The 19,994-nt window shown below is 42.8% G+C and overlaps 1 protein-coding gene across 8 annotated transcripts in view; it reads left to right on the top strand.

Moving 5' to 3' along the window:
* The window catches only part of GON4L (gon-4 like), a 139,892-nt gene that overhangs the window by 62,040 nt on the left and 57,858 nt on the right, over positions 1 to 19,994 (top strand). For 4 of the 8 annotated variants that reach the window (XM_058660401.1, XM_058660400.1, XM_058660404.1 and 1 more), the window contains exons 4-11: positions 6,605 to 6,796; positions 11,217 to 11,407; positions 14,786 to 14,860; positions 15,036 to 15,086; positions 16,375 to 16,425; positions 16,750 to 16,845; positions 17,651 to 17,770; positions 18,224 to 18,397. The exons of 2 other annotated variants lie outside the window; for them this stretch is intronic. In XM_058660401.1, coding sequence (XP_058516384.1) covers positions 6,605 to 6,796; positions 11,217 to 11,407; positions 14,786 to 14,860; positions 15,036 to 15,086; positions 16,375 to 16,425; positions 16,750 to 16,845; positions 17,651 to 17,770; positions 18,224 to 18,397 — 950 coding nt within the window. The remainder of the gene's footprint in view (positions 1 to 6,604; positions 6,797 to 11,216; positions 11,408 to 14,785; positions 14,861 to 15,035; positions 15,087 to 16,374; positions 16,426 to 16,749; positions 16,846 to 17,650; positions 17,771 to 18,223; positions 18,398 to 19,994) is intronic. 2 more of the 8 variants (XM_058660402.1, XM_058660403.1) reach the window with 2 other exon arrangements.

Here is a 19,994-nt window from a genome sequence, read left to right as displayed (position 1 = left end):
CTTTTTTTTTCTTTCTTTAACTGTAATTAACTATGTAAAGATTGTCAACAACAACACAATAAAATAGATTATAAAAAAAAAAAAAAAAAAAAAAGAACTGGCTACCGTGGCACATTCAAATCGAGAACTTTAGCCACTAGGCTGCGGTGCCGGGCCCCCACAGTGTTCTGCATGCTGCTTTCTGTGTCTCTGCCTTTTAATAAATTAATGCATCTGTATATGAAAAAAATGCCAGGAAGGAATGGATGACTAATGATAGGTTCAAAGTTACTGGGCTGTTGAGGAGGGGAACCTAGAGACTTTTCAAATCCTTTTAAATGCTGATTTGTGTTTTCTTTAAAGTAAAGTGACAGATGGACAAGTAGAGAGAAAGAGGTAGATCTTTCTCGGCCGGTTCACTCTGCAGGTGCTGAGTGGTGGAACCAAGCACCCTTTCAGATTGCCCACAGGAGCTGGCCACAGTCTGCCCTTTCCCAGGCCCTCCTGACTTGGGGAGCTCATGGATTGCAAGTGGCAGCTCTAGGAGCTGTGCTGTTGTACCCATTGTACCTGGTTTATTAATAATCAGTTTGCAGCTATCAACATGTAAATTAATAAATGCCAGTTTATTATTTAGAATTAGCTGACCCATAATTTTCTTCATTATTTTGAAAATTGGTTCTAGTGTCTTTACTTAATAATAGAACTTAGAAATAGCACAAATATAAAGAGTAAGTAAAGAGTTGGCATTTTGTGGTGTATCAGATTAAATTGATGCCTACAATGTTGCATCCCATATGGGGGCGTGTGTCCTGGCTGCTCCACTTCTGGTTCATATTCTTGCTAAGGCACTTGGGAAGTCAGTGGAAATTGACCCAAGTACTTGAGCCCCTTCACCCATGTGGGAGACCTTGATGGAATTTCTGGCAGCTATCTTTGGTCTGGCCTAGCCTGTCTGCTGGTAGTTTTTGGGTGAATGAATCAGTGGATGGAAGATTTTTTGACTTGCTCTTTCTCTGCAACTTGAACTTTCGAAAAAAAACTTTTAAAAGTGTTGTGAGTATCCACCATGTTTTTTATTTTGAAGATCTATTTGAAAGAGAAATTCGCTGAGACAGGTGTATTTCATTTGGTGTTTCTCAAAGAACTGCAACAGTTGGGCCTAGGTCAGGCTGGAGTCAGGAACCTAGAACTTCATCCAGATCTCTCATGTGGTTTGTGGGAAGTACGGGTTTAGGCTGTCATGTTTTGCCTTCCCATGCTAGTTATACAGTAACTGGATTGAAAGTGAAGCTTCAGGGACTCAAATATGCAGTTGTATAGATGCAAGTGTCACAGGTGGCAGCTTAACACACAGCACCACAGTGCTGGCCCCCATAAAGTATTTTTTCTCTCTGCTTTTAAAAAAAATTTATTCATGTATTTATTTTTTTTGGAAAGACAGATACTTAGAAGATTCAGAAAGATCTTCGTGTGCTTGTTTATTCCCTAAACGGCCACAACAGCCAGACCTGAACCAATCCAAAGCCAGCAGCCAGGAGCTTCTCCTGGGTATCTTATTCAGGTACAGGGTCCCAAGCTTTGGGCCGTCCTCGACTGCTTTCCCATGCCACAGGCAGGGAGCTGGATGGGAAGTGGAGTAGCTGGAATACGAACCAGTGCTTTTATGGGATACTGGTGTTTTAAGTTGAGGACTTATCCTTTGAGCCTTCAAGCTGTGTGGTTGCGTGAGTGTATGTGTGTGGCCATTATGTTTTGTATTTTTAAAGATTTATTTATTTTTATTGCAAAGTCAGAGAGGAAGAGAGGCAGAGAGGAATATCTTGACTCCCCAAGCAGCTGCAGTGGCCGGTGCTGTGCCAATCTGAAGTCAGGAGCCAGGAACTTCCTCCAGGTCTTCCACGCCGGTGCAGGGTCCCCAGTCTTTGGGCTGTCCTTGACTGCTTTCCTAGGCCAGAAGAGGTTCCTGGCTCCTGGCTTTGGCTTGATTCAGCTCCAGCTGTTGCAGCTGCTTGGGAGTGAATCAACACATAAAAGATCTTCCTCTCTGTCTCTCCTCCTCTCTGTATATCTGACTTTCCTATAAAAATAAATAAATGTTTTAAAAAATATTAGTAATTGAGAAAGCTGCTGTGATACTCATGAAAATGAATGAGTTATTATAAATGTAGCCAAACACAGGTCTCTGAGGTTGTTGAATAGTGGGTAAAGAGACTGACAGCCAGCTTTCCATGTGAACTCTGATATATGTCCTGGCTTACTCCACTTTGGGTCTAGCTCCATACTAATAGGCTGAGAAAAGCAACAGAAAATGGTCACACTGTTTGGGCCCCTGCCACCTAGGTGAGAGACCTGGATGTAGTTCCTGACTTTGGCTTGGCCCAGTTTCCACCATCTGAGGTGTCAGCCAGCAGATGGAAGAGCTCTCTTTCTCTCTCTAAAGATTTATTTTTTGGGCCTGGCGTGATAGGTTAGTGGCTAAAGTTCTCGCCTTGCATGGACCAGGATCCCATATGGGCTCCAGTTCTAATCTCGGCAGCCCCATGTCAGCTCAGCTCCGGCTGTTGCAGCCGCTTGGGGAGTGAATCAATGGATCGAAGATCTTGTCTCTCCTCCTCTCTGTATATTTGACTTTCCAATAAAAATAAAATAAATCTTTAAAAAAAAAAAGATTTACTTTTAGTGGAAAGGCAAATTTAGACGAAAGACAGATCCTTCCATCCGTTGTTTCATTCCTCAGATGATCGCAAAGGCCAGAGCTGAGCTGAGCAGGAGCCAGGAGCTTTTTCTGTGTCTCCCAAGCAGGTGCAGGGTCCCAAGATTTTGGGTTATCTTCTTCTTTTTTTTTTTTTTAAAAGATTTATTTATTTCATTACAGTCAGATATACACAGAGGAGGAGAGACAGAGAGGAAGATCTACCCGATGATTCACTCCCCAAGTGAGCCGCAACGGCCGGTGCTGCGCCGATCTGAAGCCGGGAACCAGGAACCTCTTCCGGGTCTCCCACGCGGGAGCAGGCTCCCAGTGCTCTGGGCCGTCCTTGACTGCCTTCCCAGGCCACAAGCAGGGAGCTGGATGGGAAGTGGAGCTGCTGGGATTAGAACCGGTGCCCATATGGGATCCTGGGGCGTTTAAGACGAGGACTTTTAGCCGCTAGGCCACACTGCCGGGCCCTGGGTTATCTTCTGTTGCTTTTCCAGGCCATTATCAGGGAGCTGGATGGAAAGTGGAACAGCTAGGACACAAGCTTGTTTCCATACTGTTTGCCAGCGCCTGTAGGTAGAGGATTAGCCCTTGTGCTGTCCCCAGATCTCTCTCTGTAACCCTGACTTTCAAAAAAAAAAAAATTTTTTTTTTGACTGAGCAGAACTTTTTGGATGGATTTAGGATTCACCTCCTTGCTGTACAATGTCTTAACTCTTTTAGGCTTTTGAAGTTTTTTTTTTTTTTAAGATTTATTTATTTTGTTTTTTTTGTTTTTTTTTAATTATTTATTATTTAACTTCAGTAATTACATTGTATTATGTGACACAGTTACATAGATACTTGGGTTCTCCCCACCCCTCCCCAAACCCTCCCACCATGGTGGATTCCTCCACCTTGTTGCATAACCACAGCTCAAGTTCAGTTGAGATTTCCCCATTGCAAGCGTATACCAAACATAGAGTCCAGCATCTTATTGTCCCGTCAAGTTCAACGGCTTCTTAGGTATACCCTCTCTGGTCTGATGACAGAGCCAGCAGAGTATCATCCCAGTCAATTGAAAGCTCCAACATACCATCAGCAAAAATTTACATCATTATGGAATTAATTGACATAGTAATGAGTAACCAATATGTTAAAAGTAAATGCGGGTTCCCAGCCACCTTCTGTGACCACCTCACCTATACTTCAATTTTAGTTTATACACAACATATAACATTCAAAACATAACATGTTATACATAACATCATATCATCTTAAATTAAGGCAAACATGTGGTATTTAACCTTTTGGGATTGGCTCATTTCCCTTAGCATTATGGTTTCCAGTTTGGCCCATTTGGCCACAAAGAACTGCATTTTGTTTTTTTTAATAGCTGAGTAGTATTCCATGGAGTAGATGAACCATAGCTTTCTTATCCAATCCTCTGTTGATGGGCAAAGATCCTCTGTCTGCTGGCTCACTCTCCAAGTGGCTGCAATTGCTGGGGCCAAGCCGATTGGGATCCAGGAGCCAGGAACCAGGAGCCTCCCCTGGGTCTCCTATGTGGGTTCAGGGTCCCCAGGCTTTGGACCATCCTCAGCTGCTTTCCCAGGTCACAAGCAGGGAGTTGGATGTGAAGTGGAGCAGCCGGTGCAGGAACCGGTATTCGCATGGGATCCTGGGATGTGGAAGGTGAGGATGCAGCCACCAAGCTGTTGAGCCAGGCCCAAGCTTTTGAAAATTTTGTCTATTTTTATTTGGAAGGCAGAGAGAAAGATAGAGACATCTTGTAGTTACTGTTGCACTTCGTAATTGTCTACCACAATAGAGTGTGGGTCAGGATGATTCCTGGAGCTGAACTCAATCTGTTTCCTGCACCATTTTTGAGGACCCAGACACTTGGGCAATCATTTCTTTTCTTTCTTTCTTTCTTTCTTTCTTTATTTTTCAATCATTTTTAAAAGATTTTTTTTTTATTGGAAAAGCAGATATATGTAGTGAAGGAGATACAGAGAGGAAGATCTTCTGTCCTCTGGTTTACTTCCCAAGTGGCCGCAACAGCTTAGATGAGCTGATCCGAAGCCAGGAGCCAGGAGCTTCTTCAGGTTTCCCACACGGGTGTAGGGTCCCAAGGCTTTGGGCCGTCTTCGACTGATTTTACTTGAGCTCTTTGTTTTCATGGAAAAAACGTAAAGCACAAAATATGTTCAAGCTAGAAGGACCTTAACAGTTACCTCTGATCCCTTTTTAAAAAATTTTTAAATAATTTATTTTAAGGATTTATTTTTTTTCCTTTTTATATTTATAGTTTATCATGTTTTTTTTAGATTTTTGTTTTTATTACAAAGTCAGATATACAGAGAGGAGGAGAGACAGAGAGGAAGATCTTCCACCCGATGATTCACTCTCTAAGTGACCACAACGGCCGGTGCTGCGCTGATCTGAAGCCGGGAACCAGGAACCTCTTCCAGGTCTCCCACGCGGGAGCAGGCTCCCAATGCATTGGGCCGTCCTCGACTGCTTTCCCAGGCCACAAGCAGGGAGCTGGATGGGAAGTGGAGCTGCCGGGATAAGAACCGGCACCCATATGGGATCCTGGGACGTTCAAGGAGACGACTTTAGCCGCTAGGCCACGGCACCGGGCCCTATTTTATCATATTTTTAAATACTTATTTGAAAGGTAATGTAGGAGAGACATAGAGAAAAGTTCCATTCGCTGGTTTTCTTCCCGGTTGATTGCAGGGGGCCAGGCCAAAACCAGTAGTCTAAAATCTCATTGGGTATCCCACATGGGTAGCAGGGGGCCCAAGCACTTGGGGCCATTTGCTGCCCCTTTTGCAGGTACATGATCAGGGACTTGGAACAGAACCAGAGCAGTTGGGACTCAAGCTGTTAACTATATGGGATGCTGGTATTGCAGCTTAGCATGCTGTACTACAACACTGGCTCAGGGTAATTGGAGTCTGCGCTTTGATTTCAGCATTTCCCTATGATACTGTCTTGTATAGAGGGCATTGCCTGTACATATAGTGCAGACTTCATTTGTGAAGTTGTCCATCTGCAAAGACTGAAACAGGATGCTGATTTCTGCAATGTTGTATTATTGAAAATGGGCAAAGTGTGGAGCAGTCTTTTTTTATTGTAATTCTTTTAGTTTTTGCTTATCAGTATTTTCTATTTTTTTATAACTTTTTTATTTTTCATGACGCTCAGGGAGTTCCCGTTCCACTCTGCCCATTCCGCTTTCCCGCCACTGGTTTCCACTTTAGCATTCCAGTAGTATACTCCATCAGCACAAACCATAAGTCCATCATTGTTCTGGTTAAGTGTGCCATGACATTGTAGGTATAGGCAATGATAGAAGGTCCAGCATCCTGTTGTCAAGATACATTTAACAGTTTTATTGGAATTCCATGTTTTATTCAGGAGAAGAGATTATTCAGGAGATGCAATGTATTGTCACATTTTAGTATGCTTGCCTCCATTATACAGTTCCTCTAGATGAATCTATGTATAAACATGTTTGTCTGTATGTGTATAGATCTTGTATTTTGCATAAAGGTTGGCTTATATCAAAGAGAACATATGATACTTGTCCTCCCGAGATTGATTTATTTCACAGAGCATAATGGTTTCTAGTTGGCACCATTTTGTTGCAAATGTTAGAATTTCATTATTTTAATTTAAAGGCTGAATAGTATTCCAGAGTGTAGATGTACCACAGCTTCTTTATCCATTCCTCTTTCTACGGGTGTCTGGCTTGTCATGTCTTCGCTATTGTGGATTGTGCTGCTGTAAATATAGGATTACAGATCACTCTCTTGTATGCAGATTTCATTTCCTTTGGATATATTTCCATCAGTGGGATAGCTGGGTCATACAGTAGATCAATTTTCAGTTGTGTACACACTCATGGAACAATATTTGTGATTCTTTTAGGAAAACCTCAAATGCTTTCTGGAGAGGTGCTGCCTTCCCTGCTCTCAGGCATCCAGGCTGTGAAGCCTGTTGTCCAGCCCAGGAAATCCTCCCCGCCAGATGTCTGCACCTCTCCTCAAGAAAAGCCCATCAGGACTGTGGCTCCCCAAGCCGAGGAGGAGACCGAGGATGGTGGACTCTTTATTCCGATGGGTAGGCTTGCTTTATGAGTTGAAAAGAACCCAGTAGCATGTAGATGGCAGCTTAATGGAGAAGCAGAAAACAGAATACAGCAGATAGTTGGAGGTCCCTGTTGTTCTCTTTTAGTTATTATCCTCTTGTGGATAAGCACAGTCTTGACTTTCAGCAGCATATATTTGTTCACCTCTTATGGGCTTGATGTTGATGGGAAATATGTGCACTTTTTGTGACTGCTTCTTTCTGACTTGACATTATGTTTTTGAAGTTCATCTGTATTGTTCTAAGCATCTGGTAAGTGGTTACAGCATTCTGTTTCAGTACTCTGCGTTTTCTTCATCCACTGGCCTCTTGATGGTGTTTGCACTGTTCACAGTTGTAGATGACTCTGAATTCTGCTGCAGTGAACATTCTGCTGTGTATTGTTTTGGGAAGATTTATGCCACTCTCTGTGATGGTAACTTTCACACATTTTCTTTCTTTTTTTTTTTTTAATTAGTTTTATATTTCACTTAGAGACCTCCTATCTGCTGTTCACTCTTCAACATTCAAGACTGAGCTAGGTGGAAGCTGGGAGCAAGGGACTCAGTCCAGAACTTCTCTGTGGTGGGCAGGGGCCCAGCTGTTTGAGTGGTCACTGCTGCCTTAGGGGTCCACACTTGTGGGGATGTGGAATTGGGAATGGAGCTGGGGACTCCAGGCCAGGCGTTCTGATAGGAGATGTTGGCATCCCTATCTGAGGTAGGCTCAGCCTCTGACCTTCATTGAAATGTTCTGTCACACTAAGGAATATCTTTCTTTTCCTAGCATTTAAAAAAAAATATTTATTTTATTTTACTTTTTTTAAGATTTATTTATTTTTTATTGGAAAGTCAGATATATATAGAGAGAGGAGGAGAGACAAAGAGGAAGATCTTCCATCTGATGATTCACTCCCCAAGCAGCCACAACGGCCAGTGCTGTGCCAATCCAAAGCCAGGAGCCAGGAGCCAGGAGCCTTTTCTGGTCTCCCACGCAGGTGCAGGGTCCCAAGGTTTTGGGCTGTCTTTGACTGCTTTCCCAGACCACAAGCAGGGAACTGGATAGGACGCAAGGCCACCGGGATTAGAACTGGTGTCGAAATGGGATTCCAGCACTAGGCTATTGCAGTGGGCCCCTAGTGTTCTGATATACTGCATTTTCATCAAATGCCTTCTCCTAGTTCTAGTAAATATATGATTGTGTAGTTTTTCTGTGTTCTGTTAGTGTGGTGCTGATTTTTAGAAAAAGTCTTGTTTGCTACAGTTTAGTATAATATGCTGATTATTTTTGGAAAATGAATATGGATAGTTGTGTCAGTTACCACTACAACTAATAGGGAAGAATCTGTAATCGTTAGAGTTCGCTTAGTCCTCTTTGCAGCCCCCCTTCTCAGCCATTGAACATCACTCCTCTTGTTGCTGTTTCTGTTGTTTTGCATTTTCTGCCCTGTATGCTAACATCATACATTATGTTGTCATTTGCATCTAATTTCTTTCATTTAACTTCTGAAGTTTCTGTTTGCATTGCTGAGTGGTATTCCATTACTTAAGTGTGTGGCAATGTGTTTATCACAAGTTGGTTTTGTTTCCAGTTGTTGCCTGTTAAGTTGACGCTCTGTGTTAAGCAGTCCTGTGTGTGACTTGTTAGCACAGGTTTTCCTGGATGAATAGCTAGACATGTGATTGCTGGGTCATAGGGTAAATAAATGCTTGGGTTTATAAGAAACTGCTGAAGTGTTTTCCAAAGTACCCGTACTATTTTACATTCCCATCAGCAATGTATGATGTTAGCAGTTGAGCTGCATCTTTGTCAGAAGTTGTCAGATTCACATTTTATCCATTGTAGTTGGTGTGTAATGGTATTGCGTTGTATATGTGTTCTAAAATTTATTTTAAAATTTTAAGAGTTAAAGAGAGAGCAAGAAAGAGATAGAACTTCCCTCTGTTGGTTCATTCTCCAAATGGCTGTATTATCCGGGGCTAGGTCAGGTGGAAATTAGGAACCAGGAGCTTCATTCAGGTCTCCCATGCTGGTGCAGGGACCCAAGGAGTTGGACCATCTTCAGAGCCCCCGTATGCTTCCATGTAACTTCTGTTATTGTTAGCATTTTCCATTACCACAATATAATGACTACAACTTAGAAATTAGGGAACCAGTGTTGGGGTGGAGTGAGTCTGCTTCTGACACTTAGTATAACATCCTGTATTGATAGTCTTATATTCTCTGCTTCTGATCCACCTTCCTGCTACTGTACCTGGGAAGGCAGTAGAAGATGGCCTAGCCGCCTGTGTCCTTGGCATTCGTATGTCAGACCAGCAAGGGGTTCCTTCCTGGTTTCTGGCCTTGGCCTGTCCAGACCTGTGTAATCGTTTGGAGAGTGAGGAAGATGGAAGATTTAGGTCTCTGTCTTTCTGTCTTGCTCTCTCTCACATTCTGTCATTCTGCCTTACAGACCTTTTTTTTTTTTTTTTTTTTTTTTTTTTTTAAGATTTATTTTATTTTATTGGAAAGTCAGATATACAGAGAGGAGGAGAGACAGAGAGGAAGATATTCCATCCGATGAGTCACTCCCCAAGTGACTGCAATGGCCGGTTCTGTGCCAATCCGAAGCCAGGAGCCAGGAACTTCTTCCAGGTCTCCCACGTGGGCTGTCCTCAGCTGCTTTCCCAGGCCACAAACAGGGAGTTGGACGGGAAGCGGGGCCACCAGAATTAGAACCAGAACCCGTATGGGATCCTGGCGTTCAAGGCAAGGACTTTAACCACTACGCTATCGTGCCGGGCCCTGTTTTCTTTTTTTTTTCCTTTATTTTCACTAATTTTTTCTAAGTATTTATTTATTTTTATTGGAAAGACAGATTTACAGAGAGGAGACAGAGAGAAGATCTTCTGTCCACTGATTCACTCTCCAAGAGGCTACAACAGCTGGAGCTGTGCTGATCCAAAGCCAGGAACCAAAAGCTACTTCTCGGTCTCCCATATGGGTTGGGGCCTAAGACCTTGGTCCATATTTCCCTGCTTTAACAGACCATAAGCACAGAGCCAGATCAAAAGTGGATCAGCTGGGATATAAACTGGTGCTCCCGTACGGGATGCTGACACCATAGGATGGAGGATTAGTTTGTTTGAATCAAAGTGCCAGCCCCGGGCTCGACGGCGTGGCCTAGTGGCTAAGGTCCTCGCCTTGATCCCATATGGCCGCTGGTTCTGATCCCGGCAGCTCCACTTCCCCTCTGTCTCTCCTCCTCTCAGTATATCTGACTTTGTAATAAAAATAAAAAATAAATCTTTAAAAAAAAAAAAAAAAAGTGCCAGCCCCAAGAGCCAGGATTTCTAAGGTGTTACCTGGGAAATATATAGAGTAATGATTAAGGCTGCAGATTCTAAGCTTCTAGTGTTTGTCTTCAAAACATGAATGCCACTAATTATTAAAGGAAGTTTCTTAACTTCTGTGCTTCAGTTTTCTCACCTGTATGGTGAGAAAATAATAGTCATGACTTGTTCATTGAAATAAATGAGTAACTATGAAATGTGTGGAAGAGTGTTTCACATGAATATTTAATGAATGTTAGTAGTTATTGCTATATAGTATGAATACCAACTCTATTGTTACCACTGCTGCATCATAGTCTTTGATTTCCAGGACCTGACAGCTGCCAGCTTGACTTCTTTTTTTTTTTTTTTTTAACTTGAAAATCAGAATTACAGAGAGAGAGAGAGAATGAGAATCTTTCATCTGTTGATTCACGTCCCAGATGGCTGCTTCAGCCGGAACTGGGCCAGTCTGAAGCTGGTAGCCAGTTTCAGCTACACCATGTGAGTGTAAGGTTCCAAGGACTTGGGCCCTTTTCTGCTGGTTACCTAGGCTACCTGCAGGGGGCTAATCAGAAGTGGAGTAGCTGGCACATGAGCCAGCACCCATATGGGATGCCAGCACTGCAGGCCCAGGATTAGAGTACACCCCTCTTTCCTCCATAGTGTTACTTTTTTTTTTTTTAAATTTTTTCCCTGTGGTTTTTTTTTCCTTTTTAAAGATTTATTTATTTTATCACCAAGTCAGATATACAGAGAGGAGGAGAGACAGAGAGGAAGATCTTCCATCCAATGTTTCACTCCCCAAGTGACCGGAACGGTCGGTGCTGCACTGATCCGAAGCCCTGAACCAGAAACCTCTTCCGGGTCTCCCACATGGGTGCAGGGTCCCAAGGCTTTGGGCCGTCCTCGACTGCTTTCCCAGGCCACAAGCAGGGAGCTGGATGGGAAGCAGGGCCTCCAGGATTAGAACCGGCGCCCATATGGGATCCCGGGGCGTTCAAGGACTTTAGCCGCTGGGCCCCCATGCTGTTACTTTTGAGGGTGTGTTCCTAGGGAAGCTGTTTTCAAGGATTTTGGTGATATTCTTGGTTTATTTTCAGAACAAGACAATGGAGAAATTGAGAAAAAGAGAAAAAAGAAGAAAGGTACCAAGAGGAAACGAGATGGAAAGGATCAAGAAGAAGGGACCTCAACTTATGACCTGAAACTGGATGACATGCTTGACCGTACGTTGGAGGATGGTGCCAAGCAGCACAACTTAACTGCAGTCAACGTACGGAACATCCTCCATGTGAGTGAGACTGGGAAGTTGTGTAATGGGTTATAAGTTCCATGCGAAGGCCAAAATATACTCAGCAAATTTGTTTTAAAGGTTTATTTACTTATGAAGAGTTGTAGAGAGAGTAAGAGACAGTGAGAGAGATCTTCTGTCTATTGATTTACTTCTAAGGTGGCTATAATGACCAGCACTGGTCCAGGCTGAAGGAAGGGCTCAGGAGCCTAAGCGTATGGGCCATTTTCTACTGCTTTTCCCAGGTCTAATCTGGCAGGGTGCTGGATCAGAATTAGAGTGCGAGCTGGTGTTATGGTGTAACCACTGCTATCAGCACATGTTGGTGCCGGTTTAAGACCTGGCTTCTGGGGCCCGGCGGCGTGGCCTAGCGGCTAAAGTCCTCGCCTTGAAAGCCCCGGGATCCCATATGGGCGCCGGTTCTAGTCCCGGCAGCTCCACTTCCCATCCAGCTCCCTGCCTGTGGCCTGGGAAAGCAGTCGAGGACGGCCCAATGCATTGGGACCCTGCACCCGCGTGGGAGGCCCAGAAGAGGTTCCAGGTTCCCGGCTTCAGATCGGCGCGCACCGGCCCGTTGCGGCTCACTTGGGGAGTGAAAAAAAAGATTTTATTATTATTAGAAAGCCGGATACACAAAGAGGAGGAGAGACAGAGAGGAAGATCTTCCATCCGATGATTCACTCCCCAAGTGAGCCGCAACGGGCCGGTGCGCGCAGATCCGATGCCGGGAACCAGGAACCTCTTCTGGGTCTCTCACGCCATTGCAGGTCCCAAATCTTTGGGCCATCCTCCACTGCTTTCCCAGGCCACAGGCAAGGAGCTGGATGGGAAGTGGAGCTGCCGGGACTAGAACCGGCGCCCATAGGGGATCCCGGGGCGTTCAAGGCGAGGACTTTAGCCGCCAGGCCACGCCGCCAGGCCCAATAATAAATCTTTAAAAAGGGAAAAAAAAAGACCTGGCTTCTCCGCTTCTTATCCAGCTTCCTGCTAATGTGCTTCAGCGAACAGCAGAAGACAGCCTAAGTGCTTGGGTTCCTGCACCAATATGAGGGACTTTAATGAAGCTCTTGATTCCTGGCTTTGACCTGGAACAGTCCTGGTTGTTGTAACCATTTGGGGAGTGAACCAATGAATGGAATCTCTCTTTCTCTCTGTAACTTTGCCTTTCAAGTAAATTAAAGGAATAAAGAAAGAACTAGAGCAGTCAAGACATCAGCTGGTACACATATGAGGCAGTGACATCACAAGTGGCTGCTGTACTCATAACTCCATGAGACAGCTCTCCAAACTTTTTTTTAAAAGATTGCTTTATTCTTATTTATTCTTATTGGAAAGGCAGGTTGGTTTTTTGTTTGTTTGTTTTAAGTTTTTTGTTTTTCTATGATACAGTTCCATAGGCTCTGGGAAGAAGAAATTTCTTGATTTTGATTATATGGGTTAGGAATTTGGTAGGTTACCTGTGATTTACCTGTGTATTCTTATTTCTTAATCCATTATCTTGTCCCTCTTAGAGATAAGGTTTGTAAGTGGAGGCATAGTTAGCAGCATGTGTCACTGAGAACAGAATTTACTTAAAAGTGAGAGAATATACATGCATTCAGGCCTGAGTGTTGGCCACCCCACACTGAGACATGTATGTCATGAGTGGGCAAAAGGGCTTCCCGTGTCTGTGAGAAAGGGAAGTATCTGCAAGTGTGGTCCATAGCTAAAAGAACCTCTCCCTTTCTTCCCATTTTTAGCCTCTTGTATGAGGCAGAGGATGGTTCCCTTTTAATTGCATAAAGACATGAGTAAGGTTTAGCTTGCTTGAAGCCTTTTGGGACCTCTGCTACATTCTCTTGCGCAATTCTTGGTGGTCATCACTGTGCGTCCTTTGGTTTCCGGATGAGACACAGGTACATTCTGGGAAGGTGGGCAACTCAGTTGACAGAGTTATATTGCAGAGCTGCAAGAATTCCAGCTCATCGGGAGATAATTAATAGTCTGGCTCTACCATAGCAGCAAAACATTGTACACTCCAAGATAGCTTTCTCTTCGTAGCATACTTAGAAATGTGAACACATGTTTAAAAATAGCTAAATTGAAAGATAATTCATCCCTCTGCTTCCTTCTGCTGTAGCGTTTATCATTCAGCATATTTGAAATGGTAATTTTCACAGTGGATTTGCTCTTCTGTTCGAAGACATTGCCAGGTAGTAGTGCTCCAGTAGCACTTTGTGCATAAATGAATGCTGTTCTTGGTATGTGTTTGGGGCCTGGCTAAATCCTCACTTTGTAAGCGCTAAGATTCCATGTAGGCACCAATTTGTCTGACTGCTTCACTTCCCATCCAGCTCCCTGCTTGTGGCCTGGGAAAGCAGTCGAGGATGGCCCAAAGCCTTGGGAACCTGAACCTGCATAGGAGACCCAGAAGAAGCTCCTAGTTCCTGGCTTCTGATCAGCTCAGCTCTGGCCGTTGTGGCTACTTGTGGAGTGCAACAGTGGAAGGAAGATCCTTCTCTCTGTTTCTCCTCTCTGTAAACTGACTTTCCAATAAAAATAAAATAAAATAAAATAAATAAAAAGGAACAAAGATGTATTTGTAGAGACCTTGCTGTTTGTTATTCTTTGTCTTTTTTTAAAGATTGATTTATTGGGCCTGGCATGGTAGTGTAGCAGCTTAAGTCCTCGCCTTGTACATGCCTGGATTCCATATGGGCGCTGGTTCTAATCCCGGCAGCTCTGCTTCCCATCCAGCTCCCTGCTTGTGGCCTGGGAAAGCAGCTGAGGATGGCTCAAAGCCTTGGTACCGTGTACCTGCGTGGGAGACCCGGAAGAGGCTCTTGGCTTTGTATCAGCTCAGCTCTGGTTGTTGTGGCTAACTGGGGAGGAAATCATCGAATGGAAAATCTTCCTCCCTGTCTCTCCTCCTCTCTGTATATCTGACTTTCCAATAAAAACACATTTTTTTTAATCTTAAAAAAAAAAAAGAGCCTCTATGCTAACACAAATAACCAGAGCCAGCATGATGGCTCAATTGGCAAATCAACCACCTCCAAACTCCAGTGTCCCATATGGATGCCAGTTCTTTTCTAGCGCCCATATAGGATCCTCGTGCATGCAAGGTAAGGACTTTAGCCACTAGGCTACTGTGCCAGGCCCAGAGCTCTCTTTTTATGTGAACCATTCCTGTTTGTAGCGCAACTGATGAATCGGGTCCATTTGCTGCTGCATCTGTTAAGTTGTACGCTTGCTGAAGTTTGGCTTTATTTTCCATTTCCTACCTTGCCCAGCTAACTCTCATATATCATCTACATAGGTCTTTCGAGTTAAAGAGAGTTGAGTTTTGTCTAGATGACAAACCCTTGTTCATTAAACTAAAATTTTTTCTTTCTCTAGGAAGTAATCACAAATGAACATGTGGTAGCTATGATGAAAGCAGCCATCAGTGAGACGGAAGACATGCCGATGTTTGTGAGTGATTAACTCTTTTAACTCATGGAGCAAGGTTATTTGTAAACTGGCTAAGTTAGACGTCACTTGAGAGATTATTAACAATTTGGTATCTGGAAGCAGAGTTAGCATTTGAAAACCCGATTATCACATGACGATTTTTACTGACCATTTTCTTCTTGCTTCCTCTCCTTAGGAACCTAAGATGACACGCTCTAAATTGAAGGAAGTGGTGGAGAAAGGAGTGGTGAGTGTCCTGGCTTTTGTTTATTTAACATAGGAAATAGTTTCTAGTCCCAGATTATTCGTAGGGAAAAATATAAGCAAGATTGTGTTTTCTTCATCAAAGAATTTTTTTGGAGTTGGCAACAATAGCATTGTGGATAAAGCCACTGCCTACAGTGTCACTATGCCATATGGGAGGCAGTCTGAGTCCCAACTATTCTACTTTCCATCTAGCTCCTCACTCATATCTGGGAAGGAATGGAATATGGCCACATTGCTTTGGTTCCTGCTTGTGTGGGGGACTGAGAGTGGTGCTGGTTCCTGGCTTTGGACTGGCTTAGCTGTTTGGGGAGCAAACTAGTAGATGGAAGATAATGCTTTATCTTGCCCTCTTTCTCTGTAACTTTGCTTTTTGCATAAATAAATAAATCTTCAAAAAATTGTCTCTCCCTCTCTAAAGGTCTGTCTTTCCAATGAAAATAAATAAATCTGTAAAAAAATAAAAGGCAGTGTTAAAGATATATAGAGAGAATAAGATTTTTATCCCCAAATGGTTTCAGTGGCCAGGGCTGGGCCTTGCCAACGTAAAGAACTTGTAATTCCACATAGGTCTCCCATCTGGGCAGCAGAGGCCTAAGGACTCAAAGCCATCTTCTGCAGGGAGCTAGATCAGAAGTGAAACCGCGGGCCTGATATAGTAGCCTAATGGCTGTAAATCCTCGCCTTGCAACCACTGGGATTTCATACAGGTGCTAGTTTGTGTCCTGGCTGCTCCACTTCTCATCCAGCTCCTTGCCTGTGTCATGGGAAAGCAGTAGATGATGGTTCAAAGCTTTGGGTTCCTGCACCCATGTGGGAAACCCGGAAGAGCTCCTGGCTCCTGGCTTCGGATTTGCTTGGCTCTGGTCATTGTGGCTACTTGGAGAGTGAACTAAGAGATGGAAGAGCTTTCTCTCGGAATTGCCTTCTCTCTATATATCTACCTTTTCAATAAAAATAAGCAAATCTTAAAAAAAAAAAAAGTGGAGCAGCAGGAACTGAACCAAAGTGCTAGTGTGATCAGATGGGATTCCGATGTCACAGTGACTTAATCTGAGTGATAACAGCGGACTGGAGGTACCAAGCTGGAGCAGGCAGTACCAAGAAATAGATTTTGCTTTTTCTTCTATTAAGCTTTGGCACTTAATTGAGAGCATGCCTTCAGGGATAGTTCTGGATAAGTGCAGATAACTAGACTTTTTGTGATGGTAAAGAAAAAATAAAATGGATAGGCAGTACATCAAATAATCATTTATATTCTCTCTTTAAAGGTTATTCCAACTTGGAATATTTCACCAATTAAAAAGGCCAATGAAATTAAGGTAAACTTGAAATTGGTAATTGTTAACTCTTTTCTGAAAAGATTTTGTCAATTTTGAATCCCAAATTCATTTCCATTTGTTAACTTTTTTTTAAATACCCCCCATTATTTATTTATTTTTTAAAATTTCAGCTTGTTTGGATTTTTCCATTCCATTCCTCTTAGGTTTGCGTCTCGTGGACTCACTTTGCCCCTGCCTCCTATAGTTTACATTTTACATTCTTAAAATTTGTTTTTCTGCCCTGCTTTCCCCCTTTAGATTCCAAATACATATGATTTGCGTTTCCCATTGCACCTCCATTTTTTTCTAATTATTCTAATGCAGCCTCCTCAGTTTGTGGATATTCAGCTTGAAGAAGATGATTCCTCAGATGAAGAATACCAGCCAGATGACGAAGAGGAAGATGAGACTGCCGAAGAGGTTCGTTGATTGTTGATGACCTTGTAGAAAAAATTTGTCTTAATCAGGCCAGGTGTTCCCTGCTCTCTAGCTATGTTACGTGTTTTGTTGAGAGGATTGCTCATTTCTATTTTTCTGCTCTTCACACTTCTTACTTTTTTACTTATTGTATTATGATATACAATACACATACAATGCAGAAATGTGCACAGAATCAAATTTAGTTTATGTGACTATGATGCAAAGTTTTATGAAGCTTCCCTCAAAGTCAAGAATTACAGCATTACTGGGATACCTCCTCTCTGTCATTCCCTATCAAAACGTCCTTTCACCGTCTAAAGATAACCACTGTTCTGAATTTTTGGTAATTGCTTCTTTTCTTTTATTTATACTTGTGTCATTTAAATATGCATCTGTACACTGTATCTCAGTTTTGCTTGTTTCTGGACTTTTTATATGTATGGACACATTAGCATTTGGGGTTTTTTTGTTCTTGCCTTGTTTTTGTTCAATTCTATGCTTTTGAGATTTATCTGTATTATTGATTATTGCCATATTTTAATCGTTTTCATTGCCACATTAATATATTCTTTAACCTGTTTATTAATGTCTTCCTGGACTTGTTTGGGTAAAGACTTTAAACTATTGGCTTATGTTTTTACGGAGTTGAAACACAAATGAATTAAGGTGATCTTAACTGCTTTTTCTGCTTTAGGTTATTAAACTTTTATTTAAATTTTACTTTCTGTTACTTACACCAGTTGAAAGATGTTTTGAATTGAGGCAGGGGGTATAAATTTAAAAGTGAACAGGGGTTGTTTTCTAGAGCTTATTGGAAAGCGATGTTGAAAGCACTGCTTCGTCTCCGCGAGGTGCAAAGAAAACCAGATTGAGGCAGGCTCCAGAGATGGCTGAGACGGATGAGGAGAGTGGCCCGTTATCAGAGGTAAATGAGCACTTTACAGAGGGAACAGGGTTAGTGCTGCTGTAAAACCAGATTAGTCATCTGTGGTGATTCTAGGCTTTCACCTCTTTTCATAGTCTCTTAAGTCAGTGAACAGTTACGTGACGGGAAAGAGCTTTTCTGAGTTCTCATGCAAAAATTGTGCAACTAGAAATTTCTTTTTCCCTTCTCTTCTCTCATACGAGGTTTTCTAATAATTGTTCTAAAGCCATTTTTGGTTAGATTTTCTGCTTTTTGATAACTTGCGTATTTCACTGGAAGTAAGATGAAACCTGGCTACAGTCTAGTACTTGACAGTGCCTTTGTAGTGAAGACAAAGATCAGTAGTATTTGGAAAGCCCTCTGCTTTCTGCCTGTCCCCTACTTCCTGTCCCTGTCTCCTTCTCTCCTTTTAGTTATTCAGTTATTTATTTATTTATTTTTGTCACTTTTAAGCAGGCTGAGAAAGTTACCACACCTGCTATTAGGCACATCAGTGCTGAAGTGGTACCCATGGGGCCCCCGCCCCCACCCAAGCCAAAACAGACTAAGGATAGTGCTTTCATGGAAAAGCTGCATGCAGTAGATGAAGAACTGGCTTCCAGTCCAGTCTGCATGGATTCTTTCCAGGTAAAATTTGTAACTCTACATCACTGTGATGGTCCAGTATAGTTATTTAGCTGTTGCTTAGGTGAAAAAGAAAGAAAGCTACATTTTAAAAAAGATACTACATTTCTTTTTTTATAGATTTGTTTTTATTTGAAAGACAGATTTATAGAGAGGAGAGACAGAAAGATCTTTTGTATACTCGTTCACTCCCCAAGTGGCTGCAACGGCTGGAGCTGAGCTGATCTGAAGCCAGGAGCTTCTGCTAAGTCTCACGTGGGTGCAGGGTCCCATGGCTTTGGGTTGTCCTCTCCTGCTTTCCCAGGCCACAAGCAGAGAACTGGATGGGGAGTGGAGCAGCCAGGACATGAACTGGCACCCATATGGGATCCTAGTGGTTGCAAGAAGTATTTATACCCATAAGCCATTGCACCTGTTCTAGATACTGCATAACAAATAGCCATGAAATATCTTAGTTTTTTTCCAAGGTTTATTTATTTGAAAGGTCAAGTGACAGAGAAAAAGGGGTATCTGCTCCGGTCAGCTGAGCCAGAAACGTGGACAGAGATAGAGTCTGGGGATGAAGCACCGACAGGAGACCAGTGATGGTAGAAGTCTCTGCGAAGTCTCGCTTTATTGCTCCTTCACCTCTGCTTATATACTCTTTCCCCCAAGTCCTAATTTAGCCAGGAAATTGGGTACAGATGAGTCCAGTTAGTCTAGGTGTTTTTAGCCACAAGCCCAGTTTCTGTTCCTGCCCATCCCAACAGCACTAATCAACTCCTTAGCCCACAGCAGGTATCTTTCATCTACTGATTCAATCACAATCACCACTTGCCGATAATAGCTGTGGCGAGGCAAAGCTGAAGTCAGGAGCCAGAAATTCTGTCTGCGTCTTCTACGTAGGTGGCAGGAACCCAAGCTTTTGTAATACCATCCACTACTATCTCCTAGGCATATTAGTGGAAAGCTAGGTTGGATATCGAGGTGAGACTCGATCCTAGCATTCCAACATGGAATGTACATGTCCCAAGCAGTGGCTTAAATCATTACTCCTCCACAGTGCCTGTTCCAGATTGTTAGTCTTTCATACTCTATTCGATTTTTGCTATTTAATGTTAAGTGAGAAGAGCATTCTTATTTTTTTTTCTTAAGTTTTCTATTTACTTATTTGAAAGGCAGATCTACATATAGAGAGGGAAATACATGGAGAGATCATGCATTTGGTAGCTTATCCCGAAAGGCCACAGTAGCCAGAGCTGGGCCACTTAGAAGTTAGGAGCCAGGAGCTTCTTCTAGGCCTTCCCTGTGTGTGGGGGACTCAAACATTTGGGCCATCCTTCACTAATTTTTTAGGCAGATGAGCACGGAAGTGGAGCAGCAGCTAGAACTTGAACTGGCATCTACATGGAATGCTTTGCAGCTTTACCCCTATGCCACACTGGTGGCTCCTACAAACCGTTTTAGAATGTATGTTACAATTACAGGTTTTGGTTAGACTTAAATGCTTGTCGTGTATATTTGGTAGAAAGAAGTTCATTCTCTTACATCACATTAGTACAGTTATCAAAATCAGGTATCAGATTACTCTCATATTGTTGCTTGAGTAATGCGCACATAA

The sequence above is a fragment of the Ochotona princeps genome, chromosome 2 (genome assembly GCF_030435755.1).
Source record: "Ochotona princeps isolate mOchPri1 chromosome 2, mOchPri1.hap1, whole genome shotgun sequence".
Lineage (NCBI taxonomy): Eukaryota > Metazoa > Chordata > Mammalia > Lagomorpha > Ochotonidae > Ochotona > Ochotona princeps.
The sequence above is the reverse complement of the archived record's forward strand: the minus strand, read 5'-3'. Positions and strand labels throughout refer to the sequence as shown.